This window comes from Schistocerca piceifrons, chromosome 6 (genome assembly GCF_021461385.2).
Source record: "Schistocerca piceifrons isolate TAMUIC-IGC-003096 chromosome 6, iqSchPice1.1, whole genome shotgun sequence".
In the NCBI taxonomy this organism is placed as follows: domain Eukaryota; kingdom Metazoa; phylum Arthropoda; class Insecta; order Orthoptera; family Acrididae; genus Schistocerca; species Schistocerca piceifrons.
The window spans coordinates 341,727,889-341,751,909 of NC_060143.1; the positions used below are offsets into that span (position 1 = coordinate 341,727,889).

A 24,021-nucleotide genomic window follows, 5' to 3' on the forward strand; every position below is an offset into this window, starting at 1 on the left:
ATTTATAAACATTTGCCCATTAACATTTTAGATCTGTTGTATTGAGGAACCCACAGTTCTTTTTTTAGAACCAGTTATGTTATTATGTGTTGAATAATATTCATCAACCAAATATTTTAAACAAACTACTGTCACTAAATAGTTTAATATTTTTTTCATAAATAATATTCTTTACCATTTTGTTAACAAATATATAGGAGTGTATCATTATTTAAATTTTATGTAAGGCTGTTGTTGTTAATTAATCCTCATTTGCAAACAATATTTTTAATGTAATGACACATAGAAATCTCTTAATTATTATCTTTCACCACACATTTCATGAAAATTTCTGTTCTCAAAATGGGGAAATGTGGAACCTACCATATAAATATAATTTTGCATCATCCTTCAAACCAAAAGAAGTCTCATTAAAAATAAATAAATAAGTAAATAAATAAGATGAATGTCTAATATTAAACTGGGTTTTTTGAAGATTATTGGGAAATCAGCAGATGTTAATAACTACTGGAATATAATTTAGGATTCACAACATCAGACAGATACATCTAGATGATAAACAACCCAATTCCTGAAAAAATTGAAAGCTATATTAAATGTGGTAAGAAAAGCCACTGGGCATGAGTGTTCTGGTGACAAATTATTTGTCCCCCTCCTGGTTCCTCAGACATTAACTACTGTTCCTTGGGCTCTTGATTAGATCTTTAAAATAAATAAATAAATTTGCATCAAGTGATCATGGAAATGAGTTGTTTTCACTGCACAAATTTTGCACTTACAGGCCTCTGGCTGTCCCCTGAGCTTGGCTTCCTGAGCAGCCACTTGAGTCACTTGGGTATTAAAGTAGTCTTAATACTGTTGGAGAAACAGCTGAATGTGAGAACATAAGCTACTAAAAAACTTAATGTGTATTATCCGACCTTTATGTTGATAAGACACAATCAGAGAACTTAAGTAAAAGCCCTGCTTTAGTGTTGATAACATACCAAATATTTTCTTAAAAATGTCCTTCCTTAGCAGTGGACTACCTTCATAAATTTCTCTCCTTGTGAATTATCTGATGGCATTGTTCCAAGAAGGTGAAAAATGACAGAAAGTGAAGCCTCCTTTCAGAAAAAGATGCATAACAAATGTTTAAAACTAAAAGGGCAGTATCACTATAAGCTATTTCTTCCAAAGTAAATGACTTTTTTTAATAAAACATTGTGAACTCTTAACAGGGAATAGTAATTTATTTTCTAGCAGTCAGTATGGCTTTTGTAAGGGAAATCCTCTGAGACTGGTAGCTTTTTGTTTCCAAGTGAATTTCTATCTATAATGGACAACAAGAAATATTTATCAGGTATATTTTGAGACATTTTATAAGGCTGTACATTATTGGCAAAAGCATCCCGTTGAGTCAACTATAATGAATTGAAGCTGCGTACCATTATATGAGTAGGTCATGTACCAAGTGGGGAGTAGCCTGGGAATCCGCAGATATTTTTTCCAGGGGATGAATGGAGGGAAAGACTTTAAAATTGCCATATCTGACATAAAATAATGGAAAATCAAGGACAGAATAATGATAACATTATGAAAAGGATAGATTGCTACTTTGCATATAACGGACATGTTGAGTAGCAGAGAGACCGGCTTCAGTAGCCATAGACGGGTCATATATGTGTGAGTTGCGCTTGTGTGTATGTATGTGTGTGATGTGTACTTTAGAAGAGAGCCTTTTGTCTGGAAGCTCACTGTTTACCAGTCTTTTTTTGTGTGTATGTCTGGGACTCAACATCTTCACTATATGATGAATAACATTCTATCCTTTTCTTAATGTCAAATCTGATATAAATGATTTGGTCTCTTTTGAGACATGCCATGCCATGAGACCCAAATTTTTGTAGGTGACACAAAACAACTTACTACATCCCAGAGGGCTGATGGTTATACTCTCAGTACATGAATAAAAGCTTTGTACTGTGGGTTCTAGGTAAGTGGCAAGTGAACCGACTTGCCTTCCCTTGTGGACACATAAGTCCATATTGTTCTGTACAACAGAATATTAACACTTAGACCAGGAGTCCAAGTGTGGACTAGAAGGCTGTTAGTATCTGCATATCAAAGTTATAGAATACAGGAAAGCACCCAAGTTATACAAAATGGAAAATGTTATTCTGTAACTTTGATGCACTAATGTACGACATGATCTAGATACAAATTTAGAATAACTTACTGCAAATACTGGGAAGTCCAAGATGGAATGACAACAATATTATGACAAGAATAGATTGTTACCCATTGCTAAGAGGAGCTTTAGCTAAGAGGAGCTTTAGCTAAGAGGAGCTTTCAAGTCACAGACAGGTACAATGAAAAAACAGTTAAACATTTAATCTTTTGGCCAGAAGGCATTCTTCAGAAATAGAAAACACAACCAAACATTCACACAAGCACAGTTCACACACACTTGACCACTGTCTCCAGCTGCTGTGGTCTGACATGAAGAAATGAAGTGGCTTGCAAAGGATAGGCTCGTATAGAGAGCTGCATCAAACCAGTCGAGCACATGAAACAATGTTGCTGATCTCGTCATAAAATTGTGAGATAGAATTTCTGGCCAGCACTTAACCTTCATGAAAAATGTCTGTACTACAGAGAAACACATACAAAAGAACATACACTATCCTAGTATTTGGAACAAATAGTTCCTTCCTTAGGGAGGGGAAAGGAATAGATTTGGCAAGCTTAAAAAGGAAGGGCACATTGCAGGATTCCTTTTGTGGTGTTACCGTAACTACGAATGATTAAATGGTATACAATAACATATAGCCACAATTTATTCAGCACATTACAAACACAAAAGACACCAGAGAGATAAAGATATCACTTTGCACCACACTGCACAACACATTTCAATCAGTCAATTTCATGGTCACCACAGTAGTTCCCCTCTGCCCCTAACCCCTCCACCCCCTGTGCAGGTAAACTGAATTGCTTGTTGTGCCTAAGCTTTCTTCTACTCTCTTTGGGGTTTTTGGGACAGGAAACCAACACATGTCCATGGCAGGCTACTGGAGGCTGGACCATTCAGAACCAGTTGATGACGGTAGAAGGGAGCAACCAACAGAGAGCACAGTGCAGAAATATTGACCAATCAGCTTTGTGACAGTGTCCTGCTACTGTCTGTCCATACAATAGCCTGGGGTACTTGCAAGTGATCAATCTGCCCATGTGAGTTATTACAGGAGAAGAATTGAGAGGGGAGGGGAGGAGGGAGAGGAAAGGCAACTGGCCTTGCATTTGTGTTGCCAGATCTAGAGCGGAGAGTGATGCAGCCACTGCATGTTGTTCGACAACTGCTGCTAATGCTGGAGAATTGCTCTCACGCTTGTTTGTCAAACTGTCGAGCAAAGCAGGCTTAAGTCACTCAATGGACACAGTTTCATGTGTTCCATATTTGTGGATGATGAAGGTGTTCATTCCTCTTGATATTAACTTCATATGGGCTGGAATGTGGAGGAGTAAGAGGTGGACATATGGTGTTATAATGCAGCCAAAAATGTGTTGCAGTTTTCAAATCTTCGAAAAAGAAAGTATGACATGATTTGCGGGTTATGTGACCAAAATTTTTGTAGGAGTTTTCAAATCTTTGAAAATAAAAGGATGACATGATTTGCAGGTTATGTGACCAAAATTCTTGTAGGAGCAGCTCAAGATTTTGTAGAAAGCCTATGTGGTCACAGGACGACTGAATTGTAGGGAGGAACATGAAACTATTTGCTGAATATGAACTACACCAGTTAACATGACAAGTCATCATTTTATCAGAGCCCATGGCAATGAATTGATCTAAGCTCATTGTCCACATGAAAGTAGATTTCAGGGAGTGGTGCATGCTTTTCACCATGTCTTCACTGTTGGGATGCTAGCTTATTGTATGAGCATGATGATTGCCACAGAGGTTAAGTAGCTTGAACAGAGAACCTCAAACAGATGGCTGTATAAGAGGAATTCTATGGTTAGAAAACCAGGTACCCACAAATGCAATGCCAACAGATTCATTTGTGGTATCTGCAACTGGTAAGGTCTCTGGCCATCTGTTATAATGATCAATGATAGTGAGCTGGTAATGGTGACCATTAGTACAGGGTAAGGGGAAATGAGTTAAAGATGTGTGTGTGTGTGTGCAAAAGGTGCCATTGGGAGAGGAAAATCCTTAATTGTTATGTGCACATTCACGAAACTTCGTTTTTCGGGCACAGGATGCAGGACTGGGTGCACATGTGGCTATCTTTTTTAATGCTAGACCAGATCATCTTGCTTTGATGCCAGGGTAATACAAGCTGTGAATGACATTAAAGACTTCATGGTGATGTTTTTGCAGGATTAAAGGCCTCAGACGACCACCGCAACAGCTACATCAACTGCCACATGAGCCAAATGAAATGATGGAGATGCATTGTCACAGACAATCTGTTATATGAATGTATCTGTCAGTTGGTCATCTACGATTTTAGCCCAGTCCACAATTGTTACACTGGCAATGCTCTTGGAAAGGCAACCTGCCACAGTGCTGTCCTTGCCCTTGTTGTCGTGCATGTTTACAGAAAACTGAGTTATAAATTCGGCATGGTGGCACTGATGTGACGATACAACTTTAGTTCTTCTTCTTCTTCTTCTTCCATTGGCACTACATCCCAGGATGGTACTTGTCTCCTTGATAATTTTCTACCATTCCTCTCTGGACTTTGCTGTAGACCTCCAGTTACAGCAACCAACTTAGACATCATCTTCTCCAGCCTCATCACTCCCTCTCAACCTTGGTCATCCTCTTGCTCTTCTATCTCCAGGTTCACTGCAGCAGGCTTTCATTGCAGGATCCATCTCATAAAGTTGTATTACATGTCCAGTCCATCTCAATCTACATAATTTTATGAACTTGACCACATCATCTTTCTTATAGCAGTCAAAAGCCTGTCATTCCTTCACCTCCTCCAGCTTCCATTTTCATACACAGGTCCAAAGATTCTCCTCAGTATACTTCTTTCATATGACCTCATTCTATTTTCACCCTGCTTTGTAGTCGTCCATGTTTCTGAACCATACATAAGTACTGAGCATATCAGCATTTTATAGAGGCAGCACTTAGTCTCTTGTGATGGAAGCTTGAATTTAATATGTTGCAGCACTCCAAAATAACATCAATTAGAAGCACTTATGCGGGTCATAATTTCAGTCGAAGTGCTGCCATTTGTTTCTATCTTTGCTCCCAGAGAAGTGAAACATTCCACTCACTTGAAAGTCATTCCACCAAGTGTTACTGTGGGCTATAAAGGTTGTCTTGTACAGTTATACATATATTTGGTCTTCCCTTCATTAATTTTCAGGCCCATCTTCTCTGCCCTTAGTTTTAGAAATGAGAAGGCACTTTGTAGACCTCTAAATGTTCTACTCACTAGGTCCAGATTACATGCATATCTCAACAGTTGTATGGAATTACGGTAGATAGTCCCTCTTGTCTGGATACCCGAGTCCTGCATCACTTTTTCAAGAGCCAAATTGAAGAGTAGGCAGGAAAGCCCTTCCCTTGTCTTAACCCAGTTCATGTGGGAAATTCAGGTAATAGCCTAGACTGCACTCACACAGTACAATGGGCGTGCCTTAGGGTGACCTTTATCAAATGCACCAACTTCAATGGCACCCAAAATTACTACACTACCTCATAAAGTTTAGCCCAATTTATTGTGTCATATGCAGATTTAAAATCAATGAAAAGATGGTACATACCAACATTAAATTTGTTTGTCTTTTTTCCTGTTTGCTGGAGAGTAAATGTCTGGGTACAGTTGACTTTCCTGATCTGAACCCACATGATAAAAAACTCTGTCCGAACAGGCCTTAGAAGGTCCAAAAGTACCAACCAGCTGCCGTATCATCCTCTTGGCCCAGGGGAATCACTGGATGCAGATACGGAAGGGCATGTGGTCAGCACACTGCTCTCTCGGCTGTTGTCAGTTTTCGTGACTGGAGCTGCTACTTTTCAGTCAAGTAGCTCCTCAGTTAGACTCCCAAGGGCTGAGTGCACCCCACTTGCCTACAGCGCTCAGCAGACTGGACGGTCACCCATCCAAGAGCTAGCCCAGCATGACAGCACCTAACTTCGTTGATCTAATGGTAATTGGAGTTACCACTGCAGCTAGGCTGTTGGCGTGAACCCACATGATAACTTCCAAAAATGTTTTCAGCTATGGGTGAGAATCTACTGAACAAGATATTTGACAGTACCTTATATGCAATAATCAGGAGTGTTATGCCTCTGTAGTTGCCGCATTTCAGTATATCTTCTTTCTCGTGTGTCAAACACACTATCCCTACGTGCCATTCTCCTGGTAGCTCTTCCTTTTCCCAGATACAGCACAAAATCTTGTATACCCTGCAATTTAACTCAACTTCTCTGGCTTTCAATAGCTCTGGTATTATATTATCAGTCTCTGGTGCTTTATTGTTCTTTGGTTGGGCTATTGCTTTGTCTACTTCTCCTTGAGAGAGGGGTTGGGGGACTGTGGTCTCGCCATCTTCTTCGGGGTACATTAGGATCTCTTCAGTAGGAGGCTTTGGAGCATCCAATAGTTTACTAAAATATTCTACCCAGTGTTCCAATATCTCTTGGTGATCAGTTATTAATGCCCCATTTTTACTTTTACATATATTAACGCATAGCTTAAATGCTCTCCTTACACTATTAATTTTCTGACTGAATTTTCTGACATCATTTGTTTTTCCATTTGTGAAACAAGTTCAGTTGATTGCTGTAAAATAGAAGAGAATAGTTGGTGGTCTGTTAAAACTGTGAAATGTTGGCCCTCCAAAATGTGCCCACTACTGCCTGGCTGGCATCGACAAGAAGTCCAATAGGGGCGCTGGGTTTTGAATGTGTGAACAGTGTTTCATTTTCCAGTGCTGTCTTCATGTCTTCAGAATCTTTGGATGGCTTCAGAAACCAAACAATTTTTCTGTTGTCAGAACTGTTTTTACTGGGGATAAATACATCAATTATTCCATGTGGGAAATGGCATTCTGGCATGGTTTAGCCTTTACTGTTAATCATCATTATGTGTCATGCACACCAAATGACATCCTCTACACAAAATTCCATCTGATAAAGTTTTCAGTATGTTGCACACATGACATCATGTGCAACAAGACAAAGGCTTGTTGTTAGCCTCACACAGTTTGCAGCTTGAATATGGAGGAGTGACTGTTGCAACAAACAGATTATGATTCTGAAACAGGTATGCAAGGAATTGGAGCTGAAGGCATAAGCCATGCTGTTGCTTGGTCAGTTCTGCTTCAACAGTTACTTCATTCATAACACTTCCAGCATGTGCAAGCTTTCAGTCCACAAGACCATTATGGCAGGTTATGGTTCTATAAATGGATTTGAATACAGATTTCTGAATATCCATTGTTGCTGAATATCCGTAGTTCACAGCTTGCATTTTATTTACGGATCAGTTAGGATTCACGCAGTCTGGGATAATGAATTACCACAATACTCACATATGGAGTGTATTCTAACATTCAAACAAACATGGAAGTGTAGGAAACCGTGAAGTATCAGTGTAATATTGAAAGAAATGCCTCCCACAGGTGAGAGTATTAAAATCCTAATGGTAAACTGCTGAAGCATTCATAACAAAGTGCCAGAGTTTGAAGTGCTCATGAAAAGCAGTGAAGCTCACATAATATGAGGTACAGAAAGCCATTTGAAACCTGAAATTGTTAGCAGTGAGGATTTTGGGGGAAATTTAAGTGTAAATTGAAAGGATGGGAAATGGAGGTGGTGTATTTGTAACAGTAGACATGAAACTCATATCCAACAAGATATAAATTGGAGCTTCAAGTGATATTGTTTGGGCAAGACTCAGTATCCTTCTATCACCCACCAGTTTCATCTCCCAATATAACCAAAAACTTGAGATAAAACCTCAGTTCACTTGTACGTAAATTCCTCAGGCATAATGTAATCCTTGGTGGAGACTTGAGTCATCCAACAATTAATTGGGAAAATTTGTTTTGTTGGTGGTGAGTATAATAAGACATCCTGTGAAACTTTACTAAATGCCTTCTCTGAAAACTACTGAAACATAGTTAGGAACCCCACTCATGATGGAAATATATTGGATCTAATGACAAGAAATAGACTTGACCTCTTTGAGGATGTCCACATCAGAACTGGTATTAGTCACCATGGTGCAGTTGTGGCAACAATGATTACTAAAGTACAAAGGAAAACTAAAACAAGCAGAAAAATATATTTGTTCAGTAAACTAGGTAAAAAATCATTAATGTTATATCTCAATGAGAAACTTGAAACTTTCAGCATAGTGCAGGAGTGTGTAGAAGAACCCTGACTCAAGTTTAAAAGAATAATTGACTATGCACTGGATGGATATGTACAGTTCAGAATGGGAGGGAACCTCCATTGTAAACAGTAAATATAAATATACTTCCAAGGAAACAGAGATTACTACGCAATAAGTGTAAAACAAAGCATAGGATTATAGATGGAGAGATGGTGAATGAGGTGGATTTGGCTGTCAAGAAAGCAATGTGTGATGCCTTCAATGACCACCATAGCGGAATATTGTTAAGTGATCTTTCACAGAACCCAAAGAAATTCTGGTCTTATGTAGAGGCTGTTAGTGGCACCAAAGTTAGTGTCCCATCCCTAGCGAATGAGACAGGAACTGAAATTGAAAGTAGCAAAGCAAAAGCTGAAATGATTAACTCCATTTTCAAATGTTCCTTAGCAAAAGAAAACACAGGAGAACCACCCCAACAATTGAAAAGATGAATGAACAAGTATTAGTGTCATTGGTGTTGAGAAACAGCTGAAATTGTTAAAGCTGAACAAAGCTCCAGAGCCCTATGGAAGTCCTGTCAGATTCTACACTGAATATGTGGCCCCTCTTCCAACTATGATCTATCGTAAATCCCTTGAACAAAAGATCATGCCCAGTTCTTGGAAAAAGGCTCAGGTCACACCCTCTACAAGAAAGATATTAGAAGTGATCCACAAAACTACTGTCCAATATCCTTGACATCGATTTGTTGTAGAATCTTAGAACATTCTGAGCTCAAACATAATGAAGTATCTTGAACAGAATGACCTCCTGCCAACCAACAGAGATTTTGAATACATCGATCATTTGAAACCCAACTTACACTTTTTCCACCAGACATACTGAAAGCTTTCAATCAAGTCAACCAGGTAGGTGCAATATTTCTTGATTTCCAAAAAGCATTTGACTCAGTACTGCACCTTTGCTTATTGTCAAAAGTACGATCACATGGGGTATCAAATGAAATTTGTGACTGGACTGAGGACTTTTTGGTAAGGAGGACACAGCACGTTATCTTGAATGGAGAATCATTGTCAGATGTTGAAGTAACTTTGGGTGGTCCCCAGTGAAGTGTTTTGAGACTGTTGCTGTTCAGTTGTGTATTAATGATCTTGCAGATGATGTCAATAGTAAAATCAGACGGTTTGCAGATGATGCAGTTATCTATAATGGTGTTCTATCTGAGAGAAGCTGCATTAATATTTAGTTAGATCTTGATAAGATTTCAAAGTGGTGTATAGATTGACAACTTGCCCTAAATGCAGAATTTTACACTTCACAAAATGAAAAAAATGTATGACTATACTATCATTGAATCACTGCTGGAATTGGCCAACTCACATAAAATATCTGGGTGTAATACTTCGTAGGCATATGAAATGAAATGGAATGAAGTGAGATATTTAGTTTCAATGTATCAGCATTAATTGTGGATGACAGACTCATAGAGCCATACACTTTACAAAGCAAATTGATAGGTTATGTTTATCACCCATGATATATTACCCTGCTACTGGAACACAGTACCTTTGCATAAAGACAGACATTGTAGTTCATGCACAATGGGACACTATGCAATTTATTATGCCTTATATGACAGTATTTGACACAAATGTTAATGGACCATGGAGTGGTTGAGGAGGTAAGGCAGTGTGGCATTTTCTTTCACCAGATCATAATCCCATAGACTTACAGTTACAGAAACACTAATAGGGACTGATCAACAGCATGCCCATTGCCAATATAGTAACATTACTGGAACATGTCTCTCAAGCATGTGAGCAGTACAGTCAGGTGTGTTCACACAAGTTCATGATTGTTTGAGAAGGAGGCCTGAAGTATGTCTAACAATGACTGCTAAACGCATTGAACACCTCATGTTGTATCAATAGACAGAACACAATTACAAGACAGAATGAACCCTATCTCAATAAATATTTGCTTCTAGACATGTGTTTGTAATGTAGGTTTTTATTTTTAGATTTTAGATTAATACTTATTCTATAGATCATGAATACAACACTTTGTAATGATGTGGAACATGCCAGTTTAACAAAAGGCTTCTTTACATGCCATAATTTAAGTTATTTATTTATTTATTTATATATTTAGTTTTGTAAGATTACTAATTTATACCAAAAAATCTAAAATAAATATTCATCTATCGAGTAGAAGGAGTTGTCATTCAGAAATTCTTTTTTGTTTGTTTTAAAAGTTGGTTTGCTATTTGTCAGACTTCAAGTTAGACTTAATGCAAAGTAGCGAAGATCAGCCTTCATTTTAATGTTGTAGCTACACCCATTGCTATTTCTTTTGAGTTGGGATGAGTTATTAACAACAAATTTCATAAGTAAATACTTATAAAATTTGTTTTGCTTTTGCCATTACTGTCTCATGTTAGAACAGGAGACATTCTATTAAATTCCCTCTATAGCAGTTAGGCAGAGCTAGGAAAAAGAAAACTGTAGTTCCACTATATTTCATGAAATTTATTTTCAAAGTCATTTGAGAAGGAATACTAGGCTCAGAATTACATTCACCAAGTTCCATGAGATAGAAAATTCATGTATTTTTTTGAAGACCTTACTGTAAACATATTTCAGGAAAATCACTCATCAAAATCTTTTTTCAGAATGGATTCCTGTCGTCACTACCATACATCGCTATGTGGCTTGTTTCAATTGGTAGTGGACGAGTGGCAGACTGGATTATAACACATGGATATCTTTCCACCACAAACACACGAAAGCTGTTCACTACTATAGGTAAGACTCTACAAAGAATGTAAAACTTATTTGTTTTCTTATTTTTGTCTTTATTTATTTTTTTATTTATTGTTCCGTGGAACCAAATTAAGGAGAAGTCTCCATGGTCATGGAACGAGTCAATACATGAAATTATAACACGATATTAGAAACAGATAAAATGAAATATAAAAAAACATATTCAGGTGACAAGTCGTAAGTTTAAATAAAGGATATAACAATGTAACACTGGAATTTGCTTAATTTTTTAGCTCTTCCAGGAGCTCCTCGACAGAATAGAAGGAGTGAGCCATGAGGAAACTCTTCAGTTTAGACTTAAAAGAGTTTGGGCTACTGCTAAGATTTTTGAGTTCTTGTGATAGCTTATTGAAAATGGATGCAGCAGAATACTGCACTCCTTTCTGCACAAGAGTCAAGGAAGTGCATTCCACATGCAGATTTGATTTCTGCCTAGTATTAACTGAGTGAAAGCTGCTAACTCTTGGGAATAGGCTAGTACTGCTAACAACAAACGACATTAAAGAAAATATATACTGTGAGGGCAATGTCAGAATTCCCAGACTACTGAATAGGGGTCGACAAGAGGTTCTCGAACTTACACCACATATAGCTCGAACAGCCCGTTTTTGAGCCAAAAATACCCTTTTTGAATCAGAAGAATTACCCCAAAAAATAATACCATACGACATAAGCGTATGAAAATATGCGAAGTAGACTAATTTTCGTGTTGAAGTGTCACTTATTTCAGATACTGTTCTAATGGTAAATAAAGCAGCATTTAGTTTCTGAACAAGATCCTAGACATGGGCTTTCCACAACAGCTTACTATCTATCCAAATGCCTAGGAACTTGAACTGTTCCATCTTGCTTATAATATGCCCATTCTGTCTGATCAAAATATCGGTTCTTGTTGAATTGTGAGTTAGAAACTGTAAAAACTGAGTCTTACTGTGATTGACAGCAAATTATGTGAATTTAAATACTCCAGTAACCTTGTATATACAACTTTCTCGATAGCTTTTGCAAACACTGATGGCATAGAAATAGGTCTGTAATTGTCAACATTATCCCTGTCTCCCTTTTTATAAAGTGGCTTCACTACCGAGTACTTTAATCGGTCAAGAAACCGACCACTCCTAAAGGAAAAGTTACAGATATGGCTAAGTACTGGGCTAACAAACATAAAACAATACTTGAGTATTCTGCTAGATACCCTGTCATATCCATGAGAGTTCTTGGTCTTTAGTGGTTTAATTATTAACTCAATCTCCCTCTTGTCAGTATCATGGAGGAGCATTTCAGGTAACAGTCTCGGAACACTTTTTTCTAAGAGCGCTATATGATTCCCTGTTGGGACTAGGTTTCTATTTAGTTCACCTGCTATATTCAGAAAGTGATTATTAAATACTGTACATATATGCGACTTATCAGTAACACAGGCATTCCCACTATGCACTGATTCTATATCCTCAACCTGTCTCTGCAGACCAGCCACTTCCTTTACGACTGACCATATGGTTTTAATTTTATCCTGAGACTTAGCTATTCTGTCTGCATACCACATACTTTTTGCCTTCCTAATAACATTTTTAAGCACCTTACAATACTGTTTGTAATTTAGATTTTGACTGTTTCTAATGTTTTGATATAATTGCAACTTTGTTCTACAAGATATTCTTATCCCTCTAGTCAGCCACCCAGGCTGCCTGTTTGTGCTAGTACCCTGTTTTGAATGTTCTAATGGAAACCAACTTTCAAAGAGCACGAGAAAAGTCTTGAGAAAAGCATTATATTTATCGTCTACTGTATCAGCGCTATAAACATCTTGCCACTCTTGTTCCTTGATAAGGTTTACAAAGATCTCTACAGCAACTGCATCAGCTTTCCTAAACAGCTGATAACTATATTTTAACATGTGTTGCAGCACAAAAATCTTTTAGAGTTAAAATTTGTGCATCATGATCTGAAAGGCCATTCACCTTTTTGCTAACAGAATGCCCTTCTAGTAATGAGGAATGAACAAAAATGTTGTCTATGGTTGTTCTACTGTTCCTTCGCACTCTCGTTGGAAAGAATACGGTTTGCATAAGATTATATGAATTAAGGAGGTCTACCAGCATCCTCTTCCTTGCACAATCACTTATACAATTAATATTGAAGTCACCACATATAACTAACTTTTTGTATTTCCTATAAAGTGAACCAAGAACCTCCTCCAGCTTTAGCAAAAATGTTGTGAAATCAGAGTCTGGGGATCTATAAAAAACAACAGTTAGAAGTTTAACTCCATTAAATTTAACCACACCTGCACAACATTCAAACACCTTTTCAGTGCAGTACTTTGAAACATCAATTGACTCAAATGGGATGCCGTTTTTCACATACATGGCTACTCCCCCACACCGCAAAGAGCTCCTCGAAAAGCTGCCAGCCAACCTGTATCCTGGTAAAGGAAGCCTCTGAATTATCTCCTTATTGAAGAAGTATTCAGATATACCAATAATTTCAGAGTCAACATCTATAAGCAGTTCACTAACTTTATCTCTAATACCTTGTATATTTTGATGAAATATACTAATTCCCTCAGTACTCGGATACCTAAGCTTTGTCAAAAGTGGTTCCTTTGTTAGAGAGACTTCCCTTAAGCAGGAATACCAATCAGCTGACTTCAATCTAAAAAAGGTGCAGCTCTAACACCCACTACTGCAGGAATTTTCCCATGAGTGATCCCACCAACCCCACCTATGCTGTCACCTATAAGCTTTGCCAACCTCCCCTTCCCATACCTGTTGAGGTGCAGGCCATGTCTAGTGAAACCCGTCCTGCTGATAGACTCCGCCGACACCACTGAAATGTGACCCATGCTTTCTGTCATCAGCGCACCCCCAAGTCTCATGTTGTTACGCCTGATGGCTGTATTAAGATGAGGCCGATCGTGACGCTGAAACAGTTCCACGAAATGCACATTCGTGTTGCCAGTCTGAGTGGCTATCTTTTCCAGGTCACCATCTATGTCATACTCCCCATCCCTATCAATACTATTACCAGCCCCACCCACAATCACTACCTGATCCTCTTTAGTAAAATCCCTACATAACCCCCCTATATTAACAGTCACCTGAGCCAATCCTGCATTGGGCTTCACAATGCTGGTGACCTGGTACTCACTCCCCAGCACTTCCTGCAACTGCTGGCCTACACCTCTGCCATGAGAACTACCTAACAGCAGAACCCTCTTCTTCCTCTTCGACTTTGGAACTGTTCTAGCCACCGTAACTATTGAGGTCTGCTGCATACTTCCTACATCTACAGCTACTAGAGATACCTCTCCACTAGACTCTGAGAGTTGGTCATATCTATTGTAAACACCAATAGTGAAACTATCCGAAAATCTTCTTCTCCTAGCAGATCTCTTGCCAACAGCCAGCTCCCATTCCCCAACCCCCTTCTCCCTCCTCATCTTATCTAGCTCCTCCTGTGCGTTTTTCAACTGCACCTGAAGGGCACAGATCTTACGCTCCTGCTCCTCTATCAACTTACTCTTGCTACATAATCTGAAGTTCCAGGAGAGAATCTCACCAGAATGCCCACTGGCTTCCCCACTGTATTCCCCCCTGTGAAAATACTTCGAACAAGTCTCACACCGCAATCCACTACTCACGAACCTATGGCAAAGCCCACACTTCTCACTCATGGTAAAATTTTACTTTTTCTATGTTCTGCTACTACAGTAAGATGTTAAAAACCTGACTACAATAATCACAAATTTACTCTACAAGGGAAGTAACTACTATTATTAACAGTATTAATAAACAACAAATGTGAATATAACAAAAGACTAATACAGAAAGAGAATCAAACATCTAATGACACAGTAATGAAGCTGAAAACAGTTCCCAAAAGTTTCTTCTGAAATTATTTCACCAGAAAACACAAAAAACACCGGTTGAAGACTACTGAAGTTCTTAAATAAACCACTATACACAAACAATTAATTAGTACTTAGCTATCGATGCACCGCTACAGCTGCAACTGGTCAGCGTGGAATGTATACACAGTAAGAGGTTACGTTGCTCAATACGAAACACTCACAAATATCAGGTCACAACACAAGGAAGGCAGAGGTGAATGAAGAAACCACTAATAAGTCACTTATATAGTAATTATTATCACAAAAACCGTTAAAATATGTATCTGAAACCTAAAAATATATAAAAACTTCGAGAGCAATCTCACACACAGTCACTCGCTTATGACGTCACACAATGCTGGTGACCTGGTACTCACTCCCCAGCACTTCCTGCATCTGAATAAGATGTTCAATATGTTAGTGAATATTATAAAAATAGTTAAATACAATTCTGTAATATATTCTGGAAATATATTTTTATTCACAATCTTCTCACCTTGTTGTCTTTCATTCAGCTTTTGCACCAACTGTTCCTATTCCATCACTTTACTTTTGTTTTATATTTCATAATATTATGTAAGTGTAAGCAGTCACCATTGAGCAAACTACTGCCTGAAATGCACAGTATCTGTAGGTACCTTTAAAATATTTATGTTCGAGTTATTTTTAGGGAAGAAATGAGTTCATGTCTATACTCTTAAGTTCTCTTAGTTGACGACAGTTGCTGTTTATGATAGATGCTTTTACATCACATTTAGATTTTTAAATTATCAGAAAATTTCTCATATAAGAATTGTTGTAAAGCTTTTTACACATTTTACACTTCACTACATTTTAATACATAATTTAATAAAGTATGAAATTTTGTTTCCACAGCTTCTGTAGGACCTGCAGTTGGTATTATAGCTGCATCATATGCAAGCTGTGATAGGGTAACTGTGGTATCTTTGTTTACACTTGGTATGGCATTGATGGGAACATTTTATGCTGGTATGAAGGTGAACGGCTTGGACCTTAGTCCGAATTATGCTGGATCTGTCATGGCTCTAGTTAATGGAATTGGGGCAATCACAGGTGTTATTGTACCATATGTAGTTGGCTTATTAACTCCAAATGTAAGTAAATACTAAAGTTACTAGAATTAAAGTCTACTCAGTTACTTTGACCATATATTCTTGGTTAAACTAAATAATTATTTATTAGCAAGCAGTTTACAATTTTCACTTACATTATTATAAACTGACATCACTTAAAAGAAGATATGATAATGTATACCCATTTAAACTTGCATGCTTCTAATTATCTCTACTATATAATATGAATCCAAGTGCACTGCTTCTATATATTGAAGCAGCATACTTGGATTCATATTTATGATCTCATGTTTTTAAAAAAGGTCTTGATTTTGTTTTGTCATATTGAATTTCTTCATTGCAATAAGCCTATTTTGGTTATAACTGCCATTGTCAAGCTGTCTGTGGATAATACTTAGAATTTTATCATTATTTGCTTAATATTTTTATTTATGTTTTATGTCTGTATGGTGTGTATATATGCAGTGGTACTTACATCTAGTTATTCTTGACTTCTATTGCACATTTGTGGTTATTGTCACTTATTAAACTGCTGTCTACGATTTTGTAATCCACATTTATCTTTTAGCAAATTTGGTCAGCTTGTTTGCCCTTTTTTACATCAATGAATGCTGTCCAGCATATTTTGCTTTGTATTTATAAGGTAACACAGTTCTGACATCTCATTTGACTGTTGCACCAATAATGGTGTATGGTTACAAAATAACTTTATATAGTCTATGAAGTTAGTTGATTAACAAAGATCAAACAGTTAGTCAGCTAACTTTGTATACTATATAAAGCAACTTTATAACAATATAGCATTGTTGGAGCAGCTGTCAAATATGCTGTCAGAAATTTGTTACCATATAAATATAACTAAAGTACATTGGACAGTATCCACTGATGTGAAAAAGGATAACAAGCTACCCCAAATTTGCTAAACTACAAACATAGATTCCAAAATTGTAGACAGGAATTTTATAAGAGACAGTACCCCTTCATCCCCCTCTCCCACTACGTATGTGGAATGGAAGACAAGAATAACTAGACATAGGTACCAGTACACACACACAATATATATATAAAACAGCAAATAATGATGAAATTCTACATATTATTCTCAGATAGCTTGAAAATTATAGCCAAAATAGGTTTATTACAATAAAAAATTCAATTGAAATAGAATGAATTGCTCTAACTAGACCTGTTACTTCAGATATTATAGGTTAAGGTGATATAGTTCTGCAGTAATGTTAGCCATATTTTGTAATATTTTTTCCTGAAAAGAGAATGACAAAAATACAATGCAAAGTCAGTAAGCATACAGGACCCTTCAAGAACCACACTCATAAACTCAAATGGTTGTAAAATAACTGTTTAATGAAATTTTTGCTTAACTATAGAGATCAATTTGAATTAACTTTGATCCACACAACCATAACATAATGTACAAAAACAATTCTACATGGTTTGTTTTCCATGGCAAGAGTTGAAAACTGCCTGTGAAAATTAAAAGAGATAACACAACAGCCAATGATAATTTGTTTTTGGATGCAATTGCCTTCAGTGATTTAGATGTAAATTCAATAGACAATGATTTATCTGATAATAATGATCAAATGTTAACAATTTATTACACTGACCAGTTATATTTAGAACACAGAAAAAAATTATCACAGTATCAGAACTACTCACTCAGTGTTAAGAGAGAAATTATGGAAAGAATGCTAGGAAAAGATTTTTCAGGTAGACATTGTAGATAGGAAATTTAACTCTTCCTTAAACATATTCCTATATAACTGTAAGTCTTATTTTAACCTAAAGCAAATGTGCATAAAAATGAACATAAGTAATTACAAAGGATGGGTAACTTGTGGGATTAAAGTATCTTGTTGTAGTAAACAAGACCTCAATTCAGAGGACAAGAGATAGTCAAAAGTTGAAACTCTGTTACTACCAGTACTGTAAAATATACCAGTCCGTCACCAAAAAAGCAAAACTAATATACTTTGCTCAAGAAAGTAAAACACTCTAAAGGCAATGCAAAAACAATTTAGGACATTATTAAAAAAAAGTAATGCTCCAAATGAAACTGAGTCCCCAGAAGAAAGGGGATTACAAAACTTTTCAGGTCACAAAAAATTGTAATTATGCTAACTGTGAGGGTATTCCTAGCAGAATATTAAAATCTTGTGCTGAATTGATAGAGTTATCCTTGAAATAATTCTGTTGAAACAAATCATTATAATCACTGCACACTGCAAAAATGGATGCTGCCTGATGGCACTACAGCGCATAATGTGGTAAGAAAAGTATATAAACAGAGCACAGATGAATAGGGAACATTCTAGTCACAATACGGGCCATGTATGGGGAAATCCACTGACGTAATTGATTTTGACAAACGCCAGATTTTTATGGCCTGGAGATGAGCACCTCAGAAACAGTGAAACTGGTTGACTCTTCATGTGCTGCTGTCATGAGCATCTATGCAAAATTGGTTGAAAGGCAGTGAATACGCAAGTATGTGACAGTGCGTTGGATGTCCATGCCACATCACAGAAGGTGGAGGTCAGAAGCTTACCAGACCAGTAAATCAGGATGGACAGCAACTTGTGGAAAATCTGGTGGCTGAGTACAATACTTGTGTAGGGACAAGTGTTTTGGAGCACACCATTCAGCACACATTGTTGAATATGGAGTTGCTGCTGATCCCTACCCTTTCCTATGTTGATCTAACAACATCATCAGTTACAATTGCAATAGGTACATAATCTTTGAGATCAGTCTGTGGATCAATAGAAATGTGTCACCTGACTGGATGAAACATGTTTCTTGTTACACCATGTTGATGATCATATACGGATATGCTGTCATCCAGGTGAGTGGCTGCTTCAAACATGCAATGTGCCATGGATGCTGGCTGGTGGGTGTAATGTATGCTATCAGGTGCTAGCTCTGTGCCCACAAACCACCAGTCTGTAATTTATCAGAATTGTCTGACCCATACATAGGCATCTGGTGCCACATACCTCTTGCAAACTACCAAAGACTTCCTGTGCCATGCAGAATCACTATTGTATTATGTTCCAAGGTGGACCAATACACTATTAAGCAGTATGGTTGTAATCTTTTGGCTCACCAATGTATCTTCATAATCAATTAATGTTTCAGGACATATTTTGTGACAACTTAAATTTGCTGTTGTAACATCCATCTATAAAGTTGTGCAAACCACTATAATTACAAACCTATTTCACTCATTCCTGTCTTTTTCAAATTTATTGACGAAATTGCCTGAGCAGAACTTGTTAACCATCTCTCAATTAGGCTCTTACAAAAGATTCTCCATGTGGAAGCCAGTACTTCAGAAATGAAATTCAACCGGAGCTCAGTAAGAAAATTTATTCTGTTGGTATATTCTAAGACTTGCCAAAGCCTTTGACTCTGTTGTTTTATTTGGCATACTAATACGTATTACATGAATACTTGCCAATTGTGGACTTTTCTCCTTGTTTAGTAGTGCACATGAGACTGGCAGTTCCTGGGCAAGGGATGACTATTTACAGACAGCCATAAGAATATCATGTGATTTTTGAAACTTTTTAATTATTTTAAGATTGGCCAGGTTAGATTTTGCCATTTTGTGTGGACTATAAGACTTTATACTATCTGGTTTACGAAAAATGTTAGAGGTTAGTAAATCATGAAAGTATATGGAACCTTATTCTGCCTCCGTTGTCTGAAAACTCCTACTTACGAGTATGGAATCCATCTTTAAATTAATTTTTTATGATCATAAATTATTCAGAATCTTAATCAGTATCTTAATGAATTAGAGAAATGTGTTCTCCAATACAGAACAAAATACAGCAACAAAATATTTGAGGCATTAAGACAAAATAGGTAGTCAAAACTGTAAGTGTCCGAATGTTTAATGTCAGTTATTTTGTAAGTCAATTAGTTTCAGATAATTTAATGTATGTTCTCAGAAAGAGTAAAATCTCTGATTTTGAATGAATGATAACAGTGCTTCATATTCTACCCTTAGCTCAACAAATTTCCCCATTACTTATGGTAGTCAGAATTTCAATTAACCATAACTTTTCATTAATTAAATTTATAGTGAAACCAACTGTATCAATGTAATTAGAAAGATAAATATAATCAAATGGATTATACATTTAAATGGAACTTTGCTTAAATAACATTCTAGAACATTCAAAAATATATCTAAAAACAAAGATGATGTGACTTACCAAATGAAAGTGCTGGCAGGTCGACAGACACACAAACAAACACAAACATACACACAAAATTCAAGCTTTTGCAACAAACTGTTGCCTCATCAGGAAAGAGGGAAGGAGAGGGGAAGACGAAAGGAAGTGGGTTTTAAGGGAGAGGGTAAGGAGTCATTCCAATCCCGGGAGCGGAAAGACTTACCTTAGGGGGAAAAATGGACGGGTATAGACACAAGCAGACATATTTAAATATGTCTGCTTGTGTCTGTATATGTGTGGATGGATATGTGTGTGTGTGCGCGAGTGTATACCCGTCCTTTTTTCCCCCTAAGGTAAGTCTTTCTGCTCCCGGGATTGGAATGACTCCTTACCCTCTCCCTTAAAACCCACATCCTTTCGTCTTTCGCTCTCCTTCCCTCTTTCCTGATGAGGCAACAGTTTGTTGTGAAAGCTTGAATTTTGTGTGTATGTTTGTGTTTGTTTGTGTGTCTGTCGACCTGCCAGCACTTTCATTTGGTAAGTCACATCATCTTTGTTTTTAGATATATTTTTCCTACGTGGAATGTTTCCCTCTATTATAACCATATCAATTCTAGAACGTTCATATACATATGATATATTACATGTGCAACTATCTTGAAAATATAAGGAAAAAGCGAAAAAATTTAAGTTATTTATGGGAGTTGAAAACACGACAGATGGAAGGCTTTTCAGCATGCTACCTTTCAAAATATTGGCTTATCTTACATATTTTTACTTCTTGTTGTCTTGATAAATTATCTCATGGGTCTCTTCACTTAAGGTGAATAAATTATTTATTCAGTAGAAGTGAACAGTCATAACACTGTGTAAAATAGGTATACACACATCTTGCTGATGGGTTGCTTTAAGACCTTGAAACTCTTGTATGCACTTCACAGTTCATTTTACTCCTTAATGCTCTTTGTTACTGACAATAAAAATCAGTTTCAATAGGACTGTGATTTTTTTCCTTGTCTAGGGTCCAGAGTGGAGTTATGTATGTCTGTACAAAAGTATTCAACAAGCTCCCATTTAATATAAAACAAGAAATTATATATAAACAAAATAATCAATTTTAAAAATATAATATCAATGTGATGGAAGGAAACATTCCACGTGGGAAAAATTATATATAAAAACAAAGATGAGGTGACTTACCGAACAAAAGCGCTGGCAGGTCGATAGACACACAAACAAACACAAACATACACACAAAATTCAAGCTTTCGCAACAAACTGTTGCCTCATCAGGAAAGAGGGAAGGAGAGGGGAAGACGAAAGGAAGTGGGTTTTAAGGGAGAGGGTAAGGAGTCATTCCAATCCCGGGAGCGGAAAGACTTACCTTAGGGGAAAAAAGGACAGGTATACACTCGCACACACGCACATATCCATCCACACATACAGACACAAGCAGACATATTATGTGGATGGATATGTGCGTGTGTGCGAGTGTATACCTGTCCTTTTTTCCCCTAAGGTAAGTCTTTCCGCTCCCGGGATTGGAATGACTCCTTACCCTCTCCCTTAAAACCCACTTCCTTTCGTCTTCCCCTCTCCTTCCCTCTTTCCTGATGAGGCAACAGTTTGTTGCGAAAGCTTGAATTTTGTGTGTATGTTTGTGTTTGTTTGTGTGTCTATCGACCTGCCAGCGCTTTTGTTCGGTAAGTCACCTCATCTTTGTTTTTATATATAATTAAAAATATAATATAATTTCATAGATAAAAAATCTACTCACCAAGCAGTAGCAGGAGAAAACATATGTAAGTTTAAGCAAATGTGCAAGCTTCTGGAGCCAGTAGATCCTTCTTCTTTGTTGAAAGACTGAAGAGGAAGCAAGAGGGATAAGAGAAAAGGATTGATGAGGTTCAGGAAATGGAGGGAGTTCAAAAAAATTTTCCAGAACTCTAGTTCAGGGTGGACTTATAGGACAGGATAAGAAGAGAAGACTTTCCTTCTCATCCCATCCAGTAAGTCTCCCCTGACCCAGTGTTCTGGCTGACTTTTCCGAACTCTCACCATTTCCTCAACCTCGCTATTCCTTTTCCTTCATCCCTCTTCCTTTTCCTTCAACCCTTCTGGCAGAAGAAGGAACCACTGGCTCCATAAGCTTGCAAATTTACTTAAACTTTCTATATGTTTTCTCCTGTCAGCACTTGGTAAGTAGATTTTTTTATCTAGCCGCTTATTATTATACCATATATATGTGAATAATCTGTACATATTTTTTCCAGAATTTCAGCATGAAAAATTTGGGTGCACGGAATAATTGCAATAAAATCAGTACTGCTTCACATCCAACAATAGATCCTGTTATTTTGTAGTGTTGTTGTGGCATCAGTCTATGATATGAGAATAGCGTGTTAGAAGTGAAGTACACTGGTGTTCAAAATTAAAACAACAAACTGCTATTGCCCATGTTGTGTCTAATTCATGGTATAATCATACAAAATGTCAGCAGATGTCCATACAATCATATTCTGCACAGAATATGGCGTTCCAGTCAGTGGACAAACATGTCAACAATGGCGTCAGGGCACCTATCAAATGGGGTAGTGTTTACTGGCTAGACTCACATCCACAATAACTGTGTGTACAGTCACAAACTGTGCAGTATGGCACAAGAGGATGCCTACCAGACTCTCTGCAGTGGAGTGCCATAAGAGTCATGGAAGCAGGACAGTTGCAACCTGATGTTACCTGAAGGCTTAATGTGAATCATTCTGTTGTTTCTCAGACGTGGCAACAATTTATAGAAACCAAAACAGTATCCTGAAGGCCACAGCAGTGCCAACCATGTGTGATATCAGAAAAAGAGGACCGTTACTGGGCAGTAAGGCCATGACAGTACAGCCTTAGTACTGCACAGCAACTGGCATCTGACCTTATAGCATCCATTGGATGTATTGTATTGAGACAAACAGTGTGCAGAAGGCTTTGGCAGGGTAGCCTTTATTGTCAGAGACCTGTAGGGAATGTGGAACATGATTTTGGAATCCAAACATTATGGAAAGAGACCAATATCAAGGAGGACCGTTCATGGTGTGGGCAGGGATTATGTTGACCACTCGAACACCTCTTCATGAAACTGAATGGGTGAATTGACAAGCTTTAACTACTGTCAGGTATCGTGACAAGATTTTGGGACCTCATATGCAGTTGTTGCAATGTGTTGTGGACCCAGACTTTGTACTGATGGACAGTAATGCTCGACCTGTTAGAGCACGGGTGGTTGACGTTTTCTTGGAAGTGGAGGATAATGCACGTATGGTCTGGCTTGCTCACTGTTCCAGTTTGAATCCCATAGAGCATATCTGGGATTTGCTAGGGAGACAGGTTGCATCACATCAGTATCCACCAACCAGTCTCCAAGACTTGCAAGTAGCTCTGCAGGAAGGATGGGCTTTATTGCCTCAACATGAGGCTTAACATCATTCACAAAACACCCCATCATTTTCAGGCCTGTATTGCAGCCAGACATGGTAGCACACCATACTGAGCACATTAAATAGTTGCCAGAATGTGTGCACAAAGCCGTTAAGTTGGAAAAAATGACTAACATTTTTGTCGACCATTATGCATATTGCAGTTATTCATGTTCTGTGTTATTTACATTGTTTCTAC

At 37.5% G+C, this 24,021-nt stretch overlaps 1 protein-coding gene across 1 annotated transcript in view; it reads left to right on the forward strand.

The window, feature by feature from the left end:
* Positions 1–24,021, forward strand: part of LOC124802934 (putative inorganic phosphate cotransporter) — a 210,385-nt gene that overhangs the window by 170,336 nt on the left and 16,028 nt on the right. Inside the window, exons 7-8 of the mRNA XM_047264019.1 lie at positions 11,020–11,152; positions 15,939–16,177. Of these exons, the coding sequence (XP_047119975.1) occupies positions 11,020–11,152; positions 15,939–16,177 (372 nt within the window). The remainder of the gene's footprint in view (positions 1–11,019; positions 11,153–15,938; positions 16,178–24,021) is intronic.